General features: G+C 40.1%; 1 protein-coding gene across 1 annotated transcript in view; it reads left to right on the plus strand.

The window, feature by feature from the left end:
- The window catches only part of DZIP1 (DAZ interacting zinc finger protein 1), a 69,632-nt gene that overhangs the window by 29,831 nt on the left and 28,633 nt on the right, over positions 1-11,168 (plus strand). The window contains exons 4-6 of the mRNA XM_019663850.1: positions 2,770-2,854; positions 5,659-5,783; positions 7,758-7,991. Coding sequence (XP_019519395.1) covers positions 2,770-2,854; positions 5,659-5,783; positions 7,758-7,991 — 444 coding nt within the window. The remainder of the gene's footprint in view (positions 1-2,769; positions 2,855-5,658; positions 5,784-7,757; positions 7,992-11,168) is intronic.

The following is an 11,168-nucleotide window of genomic DNA, read 5'->3' on the forward strand; positions in this document are numbered from 1 at the left end:
AAGTACAGCATAGGAAATATAGTCAATAATAATATAATAACTATGTATGTTGTCAGATAGGTACTAGGCTTATTGGGGTGATCACTTCGTAAAGTATATAAATGCCTAATCACTATGTTGTACATCTGAAACGAATATAATTTTGTGTGTCAACTATATTTGAAAAAAAAGAAACGAATGGCTTATAAGTAGGTCATTTTTGCAGAGAATATTTGCTTTTCTTTATAATTAAGGTAGTATTTGTTCACTTAATCAAATTTGTGAAGCAATGTGTAACAAAAATTAAATTACTTACAATTCCAATACCAAAGATAACTACTGCTACAGCTTTGTTATAATTTCTTTTAGTCTTTTTTCTATGCAGTAAATGTTGCATTTCTATAGGTATAGAAACTCTTACATATAATCTTAAAAATTTTGAATTATGCTTTATATCTATAACTTTATATACTTTTCAGTTAATAGATCACATTTTCCTATGTTTTAAGATATTCTTCAAAGTCATGATTTTTTAATGTCTGCCTGATGATCTTATAGATGTATCACAAGTTATTTAATCATTTCTTCATTGTTGAATATGTTTCTAATTTTTTCACATAGAGAATGACAATCTAAATAATTTTTAAATAAAAGCAGGGACTCTTCACATTAAAATCATTTTAATGAAAACAAATTTAATTATAACACTGATTCTCTTTCAGCTGAATGCCTCATAAATTTAAGTGTTAAGGTGATTTTACACTAGCAAAACATCTAAAGTAGATTTATGTGAGATCCATTTTTTAGTAAAAATTGTTTATTGTTTTCACTTTAAGTTGTATGTATTTTGTAGCTTTTTGTATCCCCTGTATTATTTTGTTCAGGATGCTATAACAAAGTACCATAGACTGGGTGGCTTGAACAATAGACATTTATTTCTCACTGTTGTGGAGGCTGAGATTGCGGGTGTTAGCCGATTCAGTTCCTAGTGAGAGCCCTCTTTCAGACAGCCATCTTCCCACTGTATTGTCACCTGGAAGGGTGGGAGTGGGGAAGGGAGGGAGAGAGAGAGAGAGAGAGAGAGAGAGACAACAAGAGCTCTGGTCTCTTCTTATAAGGGCCCTAATTCCATCAGAAAGACCCTACCTTCATGACTTCATCTAAACCTAAATAATAACATTCCAAAGTCCACATCTCCTAATAGCACATTGGAGGTTAGGGCTTCAACATGAATTCTGGGGGTGGGGCACAAACATCAAGTCTGTAACGCCCAAGGGAAAGGGATTAAGCAGGACCTGTCCTCTGGGAGTGCATACTTGAGCCATTTGAGATTTCTGCCTCCCACACCCTCCTTTGACTTTGCTTTATATGTCACAGGTGACTGCTCTATCTATGTAGGTAGTCCCTCCCTTTATTCTCACCACTTCATGAGTACAGCTGTGATCACTATTTTAAATCGTATTTTGCTTATTAATTGATTTTCTATCTCTCTAACTAGATCACTAGCCCTATGAAGGAGGGACTCTATCTATTTAGTTCTCCATTGTAGTCCCACCATCCAGTAATGTGCCAAAAATGTGATTGACACTCATTAACTATTTGCTGAATGAATGGGGAAGTTTGCTAGATGTCCAACAAAGGGATCATTCAACCATGTTTTTGTGGATGGAGAATGCTGATTGTAGGACTCAGGAGAGCTGGGTTGAAAGAGTTTTCTGTCGGTGTGAGCATGGTATTTGAACCCCTGTCCTCTTAACCTCAGGGCCCTGTTTATCTGCCTCACTGCCTTCCTTAGCTGACTTGCATCAGGCACTCAGCCAGCTGGGGAGGAGAATAAGAATAGGCAGTGACAACTTGGTTGCTTTTCTGTAAGACATCCTCACTTTCCTTTGAGATGCTCTAAGGTAATAATTCCTAACCAGGGTTGTACTTCAGATTGACCTGAGGCTCTTCCAAAATACACATGCGCAACTCTACAATCTGAGATTTTCATTCAGTAGGTAAGTCAAGGACATGCATATTTCGGGGGTAAAAAAAAAATCTGGACAATTCTGTTTTGAATCCACGGTTGAGCCACTGCTCTTAAATAATTTGAAGTNCCGGCCCTTTCAAATATTTTTCATGTGCTCAGTCATTGATTTATTAATGCTGGGCTCTGGGGATAAAGCTAAGAATAAGATAGACAGTCCATTAATTGGGAAAGAAACAATAAACAAATGATGTAAATAAACGTAAAAACATTAACTAGCGAGATGCACAATGATGAAAATAAGACGATGTGGTGGGACCGCGACTGGTGGGAGGGTCACGTTCAGGATGTGCCTTTCACCCCCAGTGTGGAAGAGGCTCCATAAACGACATCTTGAATGTCAAGAAGGCGTCAGCCGTGGAAAGGTCTGGGGAAGATTGGGGTGGGGGTCCAGCTCACACAAAGGCTCTGAAGTTGGCCTACTTGAAGGACAGAAACAAGGCTGGCATGGCTGGAGTGTCCCGAACCAGGTGGTGGTGACAGGCTGGGCACCACCAATCCAACGGAAGCAGCGTCAGGGGTTCCCGAAAGCAGTAGGCTGGGCTACTTTAAGTATCGAGGGATAAGCTCCCACTCCCTTGTGCTCAGTTTGGGAAGAACCACCCTGGTTTGATATTTGTCTTTTCAGTCATGCTTTCAGTATCCCTTGCCATGATGGTAACTTTTGAGAGAAAGTCTCGAAGAGGTAGTTCTTCAGGTACCCCAATTTTAATTGAAATTAGGTGAAAGGACACATGGATTTGTTGCTGTTTCCTTTTCAGTGCCATTTTTGTGACAAGGCTTTTATGAACCAAGCTTTTCTACAGAGTCACATGCAGCGCCGCCACCCTGAAGATTCTCACCTTGGTAAGTACTGAGCTCTACTTCAAAGAGCGGTTTTCTTTCTGGTACCTTTTTCTTTTTTCAGTGAGACATGGTCCAGTGCATTTCTCAATCCTTTCAAAAGCAAGTGTTGTAGTCTTTGTTCATTCATGAAGTAAATATTGAGCCCTGCTATGTGCCATGCACTGCGCAAAGCCCTGATTCTAATGCGAGTCTTACATGCTAAAGGGAGGGGCAGAGGAGACACACTTAACTCAAAGAGTGATTCTTTTACAATGGTGGCAAATGCAACCAAGAAAATAAAGCAGGAGAATGGAATGGAGAGGGAGGTAGTCAGTGAAGGCTTCACTAAGGAGGTGATATTTGATCAGAGACCAGAATGATGAGGAAATCCTAGTCTGGGGGAAATCTGAGAAATGAATATCCCGGGAAAGGGGAACTCTGACTGTGAGGCGTAGAAGAGGGAGGCAGGACAGTGCCTTTGAGGACCAGACAGAAGGTTGGTGGAGTAGAGTGGGCAAGGCAGGATCTGTGGTGACGCAGGAAAGGAAGAAGCCAGGTCACCTGGGACCTCAAATACCCTGGGCAGGAAGGTGGGTGTTTTTATAAGCCTCGTGGGAAGCCACTGGAGGATTTTAAGTAGAGGAGGGACAGGACCTCATTCGTACCTTAAATTGACCCTTCTAGCTGCTGGTGGAGAACAGGGGCAATGGTGGGAGCAGGTAGCAGAGCGAGGAGGCTGCAAGAGTAGCCAGAGTGAGAGCACAGGCAGCCGGACCAGGATGGTACCAGGGAAGACGGGAGAAGCGAAGATGGAAGAGGGTATGTTTCAGACACAGAGCCCACAGAGAGATGTGACTCAGCATGAGAAAAAGAGATGAAGCGAAGGCGAGCCTCGGATTTTGTCCTATACGTTTGGGTGAATGGCAGTGATGTGTACCTAGATGGGGAACCTAGGGGAGGGAAGCAGGTTGAGGGAGGAAGGAGAATGGACAGTGTGTGTTGGCCATAGGTAAACGTAAGTTACACATACAATCACCATGCAAGTGCAGATGCTGGAGGCCTTTAGGTCAAGGGAGAGGCCCAGGCTGGAAATATAAACCTGGAAGTCATTAGCAGAGCTGGGCTGGATGAGATCACCTAGACAGAAAAGAGAAGACAGCTGAGGGCCGGCCCTGAGGCTCTCCCCCAACATTAGGAGTTCAGGGAGCAGCTGAGCAGAATGAGAACTAGCAGTTATGGAGGCTGGCGGGAAACCTGTGGAGTGTGTTGTCCTGGAGACCATGGGGAATAAGTGTTTCAAGAAGGAGGCAGTGGTCAGTTGTATCGACTGTTGCAGAGGCACAGAGTAAGATGAAGACTGAGACTTGACTGTTGATATCATCATGGATATTGGTGTCCTTGACATAACAGCTTCAGTGGATGGGTGGGGACAAAAGCCTGAATGGATGTGCTGAGAACCAGGCAAGCAAGTGTTTATGTCAATTACAGACATTTATTTTAGTAGCATTTGCTGGGAAGGAGAGCAGAGATGTAAGGCATACCCCGGCGGGGAATGTGGGATCAAGGGAAAACGTTTGTTTTGTTTGATGTGGGAGATACTAAGATGAGTTTGGGTACTGATGTGAATTAACTGCTAAGGGGGAAATTGAGGAAACAAGAGAGGGGAGTGGTTCTCTGACTTACCAAGGAACAGGTTTCCTGTTGTTCAAATGTTCTCACAAGCAGAGGATGCAAGGTCTACTTCTCTGTGAGCAGATCAAAGCGTTCCGCAGACTGCTGTACTAATCCACAGAAATTCTCATGATTTTAAATGTTTTCAGTATCTAGACATGTGTACTTCTAGCTTGTTACTCAGTGCCTGCTTTTGCCTCCCTTTTGGGCCAGTCTGTTTCCATTTCTGCCTATTTCAGGGAAATCGATTTATTTAGGAAATGGCTAACCTTTGTATACACGATATGAACAGCATAAAATTCCATTTATAAGCCATGGACCACTGATACGATTTAGCAATAAATTGGAGACACTGGAAAGATTAAATATTTTAATGAATTAGCATTCTTCAGTGTGAAACTGACTTTCTTTCTCTTCTGTTTCAGTACCTTATTCTATCTCATACTCATTTCAGAGAGTATTTCAGACTCTGAAACGAGTATTATTTCTTCAGGTCATCTTTGAGATTCTGACTTTCTACTTTGGTTTCCATCCCTTTCATGTCTACTCTCACAGACACATGTATATCCATTCAGTCATGTGTACATCTGCATGTAAGTACATGACATAAGTATTCTTCCCTTCACTTGTTGCTTCCTTTTAACAACTTTTCAGTACTTCGTTTTTGCCCATGGACGGGTTATGGCCCGAGTTTGCGTTTTGATTGCCAACCTCTGTTTGTCTTAGCATTGACGGGGTTCTCAGGAGAGTTCAGTGGGAGCCGGAAGGATAGTGACCATAGACATTTTAATATGGTGGCACCTGCTGTGAAAGCTGTTGCTTCCCCTCTCTGATTGAGACAGACATCTCAAAGAAGAGCCCAGAAGTAATCCTTGTCACCATTATTGCTCCCTGGATGGGCTCCCACACTGTCTCTGTGGGATAACCCAGCCTCGAGACAGTGGCTGAAAGAATCTGTTCAAAATAATTCAGCACCTAATAATACAAATAAACATTAAGGAGCAAAAATTGACTCATGTGGCATGAAAAAAGTATTAATATCCCAAGTAAGAGAAGTTTCCTTAGTCTATGTCTTATCAATAGGACTCTACCCTGTAACTTTTCAGAGGTGTCCTAAACGATGGTATTTTAATAAGATATTTCTGTTGCAACAGAGTATAAGAAAAAGGTGCAGACTGATAAACTCCAGAATGAGATTGACATGTTGAAGGAGCAGCTGCAGCACACCAAGTCTCAGTTAGAGGCTGCACAGCACGCCCATGCAATCAGATCCTCTAAGGTATGATACCAAATTCTGAAACAATGGTATGGTGGGAAGGGTTGGCGTTAATTCCTTTTGAATGTTTGGTAGAATTCACCAGTGAAGCCATCTGGCCCTGGACTTTTCTTTTTTGGGAGGTTTTTGATTACTGATTCAATCTCCTTACTCGTTATTGGACTGTTCAGATTTTCTATTTCTTCATGATGTAGTCTTGGTAGGTTGTATGTTTCTAGGAATGTATCCATTTCTCCTAGGTTGTCCAATTTGTTGGCATATTTTTGTTCATAGTAGTCTCTTATGATCTTTTGTGATATTATGGTATCAGTTGTGATGTCTCTTCTTTCATTTATAATGTTATTTATTTGAATCCTTTTTGTTTCTTTTCTTGGTTAGGCCAGCTCAAGTTTTGTCAATTTTGTTTATCATTTTAAAAAACCAACTCTTAGTTTTATTGATCTTTTCTGTTGTTTTCCTATTCTCTATTTCATTTATTTCTGCTCTAATCTTTATTATTTCTATCCTTCTGCTAACTTTGGGCTTAGTTCTTTTTTTTTTTTTCTGATTCTTTGAGGTGTTATGTTAGGTTGTTTGAAATTTTTTTCTTAATGTAGGCAATTATAGCTATAAACTTGTGTCTTAGAACTGATTTTGCTGCATCCCATAAGTTTTGGTATGTTGTGTTTCCATTTTCATTTGTTTCAAGTACTTTTGATTTCCCTTTTGATTTATTTGACCCATTGGTTGTTCAGGAATGTGTTATTTAACTTGCACACATTTGTGAACTTTCCAGTTTTCCTCCTGTTACTGATTTCTAGTTTCATACCATTATGGTCAGAAAAGATGCTTGATATAATTTTAATCTTCTTGAATTTATTATGACTTGTTTTGCGACCTAACATATAATCTATCTTGGAGATTGTTATGTGTGCACTTAGAAGACTGTGTATCTGCTGCTGTTGAATAGGACGTTCTGTATATGTCTGTTAGGTTGATTTGATGTATAGTGTTGTTCAAACCCTGTATTTCCTTATTGACTTTCTGTCTGGAGTTACAGTTGTATCTTCATGATAAATTGACCCCTTTATCATTATATAATGACTTTCTTTGTCTCTTGAAATCTTTTTTTTTTTTAATGTAGACATTTACAGCTATAAATTTCTCTCTGGGTACTAATTTGGCTGCTTCCCTTTTTTTGGTGTGTTGTGTTTTAATTGTCATTCATCTCCAAGTGTTTTCTAATTTCCCTAGTGAGTTTTTCTTTGACCCATTAGTTGTTTAAGAGTTTGTTGTTTAATCTTCATGGTTTTTATTTTCCAGTTTTCCTTCTGTTGATTTCCAGCTTCATTCCATTGTAGCTAAAGAATATACTTTGCATGATTCCAATCTTTTAAAATTCATTAAGAATCATTTTTATAACCTAACATATGGTCTATCCTGGTGAATTTCCCGTGTGTATTTAACAAGATTGTAAATTCTGCTGTATGTTTGTTAGATCAAGTTTGTTTATAGTGTTGTACAAGTCCCCAGTTAGGTTAAGAAAAACTGAAGGTCATTGAGAAATCAAAGGCTAATCAACTAGACCTAATATAAATGTGAATTTGTGTTTTTTGGGGGGTGAGATGGGGCTATTCTACATAAATTGATATGGTATCAAGAAAGATTCTTTTGCTTAATACTTTCTCTTTTAAAATATGTTTACATTTTACATATTATTGCATGTCTACAAGTTCACAGATCACAGAACTCTTGAGACTTTGGGCCACTATATTTGTATTTTAAGGGATGTAAGACCAAAAGGATGCTATGTGCTGCCTTTGGTTTGGAAAAATCATTGTGTAAGGACCTGCCATTATATGAAGTGTTACTACAAGCCTAACTGAAATATGCAATACTAGCTGACACATTTGACGTGAAGCTATGTCATCTGTCTTAGAAGTTTGCGTATTTGCTTCATACCAGAACTTTTAAAGCCGTGTATTAAAATAATTTCAGGAATATGAAATGCAGAAAACAAAAGAGGAAGAATTTCTGAAGCTAGTTGATAGATGGAAGGAAGAAGAAAAGGAGAAACTACTTGATGAAATGGAAAAAGTCAAGGAAATGTTTATGAAGGAGTTTAAAGAATTAACTTCCAAGAATTCAGCATTAGAATATGTAAGTATTAAACCAAGAAGTCCTCATAGTATTGGTAGAGTTGTTGCCTTGAGAGCTGGTGTTAGCATGACATGATGGCCAGTGAATCCAGAAGTTCCTTCATTGTACCTTGGCCCAGACATCCCTCCTCCCTGAGAGACTTGAGGGATCTCAAGACATACATAAGACAGAGCAAGTCAGAAAAATCTTTTTGTTGAGAATGGGAGCTTTGGCCCAAACCCCAGTGCAGAACACGTGGTACATTTGACCAGATCCTAGAAGAGGGCCCCTCTTTCCTTAGCTGATTAGGTTTAGAAAACCTTATGCCATAAACCCCTCGCTGAGTACTGGAACTTTCCGGAAAGGCTGACAAAGATCACCAATGTAAGAGGAGAAGGAAGCCAACCCGGAAAGACAGAGGGAGAACCTTCGCCAGTCCTGGCGGGCGAGGAGGACAGGCGTTCTGGAGCTGGCTGGATGTGGCTATATGAGCCCCCTGCCTTGTGGCAGCAGCCTTGCTGCACACTATTCAGTCATCTGCATGGATGACGGAGACGCCTCCCTGGCCTGTGACCTTCATCCTCTCTGAGCTCCTTCTCCAGGCAGTGGCAGTGTCCTCCAGCTAAGAATGGTCTGAGCTCGCGGAGCAGCTCAGTCCTAAATCATCCTCAGGGAAAAAGAAACAAGGGCGGCAAGGGAAGATCCTTGAGCTCCCTCTAGGGGCCAACACATTTGATAAACTAAAATAGAGGGATATTTTTGGAATACTGCTAAGATCCTTCTCTAAAACACCTCGACCTCTTGCATAAGGGTGGGCAAATTATGACCTGTGAATCAAACCTGTTTTTATATACCTCATGAGGCTAAGAAAAGCTTGTGCACTTCTAAATGGTTGAAAACATTCCAAAGGAGAATATTTCATGACATATGACAATTATATGAAGTGCCCATCAGTAAAATTTTTTTGGAACACAGTCATGCTCATTCCTTTATATTTTGTCTGTGGTGCTTTTGTGCTGGAGCAGCAGTGTTGAATAGTTGTGTCCGAGACCTTATGTATCTCACAAAACTGAAAAATGTTTACTATCTGGCTCTTTACAGAAAAAGTTTGACCGCCCCTGTCATATCTTTATAAAGTAAGTGTGGCACAAGGTTAACAATTGGTGAAGGCGAAGTAGATGTTCATTATACTATACCTTGAACTTTCCCATAAGTTGTAATTAGCAAACAAAAATTTGGGGGGGAATAACTTAGAATGGCTCATTGTGTCTCTTCTGCAGGGCTTCCTTCAGGCACGCTGTGCCAGTTCCGTTCTCCCTGTATTACCTCTCCTTGGTGGCGGTCCTTCCTAAGCATCAGGACCCCTAGGCAGTAGCATTCTCTCTATCCATAGTTTCTTTTACCACCCATTCTTCACGGCCCTCTCCTGAACTCAGATCTGTGGCGCCTTCTCAAAGTGGGAAGCCCTACTACCCACAGTAGTGGATTTTGATACTAACCAGTTTAAGACTGACTTCTTTTGTCTTCCCCATCAAGGCCGCACTCATTTTTTCCGCTTGTGATAAGCTGCCAGTTACAGGTATTTTGCCTGAGATTCCCTCCGTGGTCTTGCCCCCAGGACAATTATGGACTAGGACTTTTCACCACAGTTTTACCATTCCTACCTTTTTTTAAAAAAGTAGCTTTATTGAGACATAGTTCACATACCATATAGTTCACCCACTTTAAGGGTACAATTCAGTGGTTTTTCTTATGTTCAGAGATATGCAACCATCATCATGGTTTTTAGCACATTCATCACCCCAGGAAGAAACCTTGTACCCGTTGGCACTGCCCCACGACCTTCTCTCCCCCAGCCCCTGGCAACTACAAATCGTCTTTCTGTCTCCATCGATCTGCCTGTTATGGACATTTCATATAAACTGAATCATACAATATGTGCTGATTTGTGAGTGGCTTTTTNAGGATTTGCAGTACATGCTAAAAAGCAGTGGTAAAGGGACATCCTTGCCTTGTACCTAATCTTAGTGGGGAAGCTTTGAATTTTTCACCATTAAGTATGATGTTAGCTGTAGGTTATTGTAGATAGTCTTTATCAAGAGAGAAAAACTCTCCCTGAGAGTTTTGTTTTTGTTTTTGTTGTTTTTTTAACTCTCAGACTCATATACTCTGAGCCTCCAGCAACTTGTCAGTTACAGTTCAGGCTTCCCTACCTTCCACGCTGGGCGTTACTGCTGGTGAGTCTTGCTGTGGTAACCTGTACTCACCTGTCTCTCCAAGCTTGAAGGCAGTGGTTTACTCTGTGTCCTCCCATCTCTTACAGACCCAAGAGCTGATTTTTCAGTCTGTTCAGTTTTTTTTTTTACTTGTTTTTAGGGTGGAGTGGTGATTTTTCAAGCTCCTTACCTGCAGATCCAGAAACGGGAAGTCTCTTAGCTTTGTTTTGGTGTTTTTTGTCATATGGAAGTTTTTCATTTTGATGTAGTAAAATGTCAGTCTTTGCTTTTTAGAATAGGAACCACTTTTCACCCTGAGCTCATGACTGTTCTGTTTTATTCAAATAGTTAAGTATGTTCTTTTTCCATTTTTAGAAATTAAATTTACACACTCTAGGGTTCCTCATCATTTTCTTTCTCCCACGCTGCATATACATCTGAGTCGGTGTGGGCAATCCCTAAAGTACTGTGAGGCAACCAGAGCAGCCATCATGAGCAGAGAAGCCTGAAAAGATTGTTTAACGATTCTCTGAAATGCAATGTCGAGAAATATGCCACCAGCGTTAGTTTTCTGGGACACTAGAACCTGAAGTTCTGATACAGTTGTACTGATTAACAGCAAGGCAGCACATGAATAGAAGAATATGTAAATAAACAATGGAGATGAAACAGCAAAATCCAAACTGGGAGAAACTGCAGGACAAATGTTCAGTTTCTTCAGCAAAAGAATTGTAAGGAAAAAAGAGAGATGGAGGGGGTACCTATAGACTAAAAGAGAGTGAAGGGCCACAACCAGTTGCAGGATCCTGATTCAAAACAAATTAAAAATTGTTTCTAAGATAATGTGTGAAATATTGGGGGGAAAAATAACAAATGGTTGAATGAATATTTGTTGATATTAAGGAATTAATATTCATATTTTAAAAGATGAAATAATGATATGATTGTGTTAAAAGAAAGCCCTTTTAGAGATAGTTTTGAAATATTAACACATGAAATATCCACGATTTACTTGAGTAATCCAGGGGTGAGGATATATAGGAAACAAGTTGAA

The sequence above is a fragment of the Hipposideros armiger genome, unplaced genomic scaffold (genome assembly GCF_001890085.2).
Source record: "Hipposideros armiger isolate ML-2016 unplaced genomic scaffold, ASM189008v1 scaffold_407, whole genome shotgun sequence".
NCBI classification, from domain to species: domain Eukaryota; kingdom Metazoa; phylum Chordata; class Mammalia; order Chiroptera; family Hipposideridae; genus Hipposideros; species Hipposideros armiger.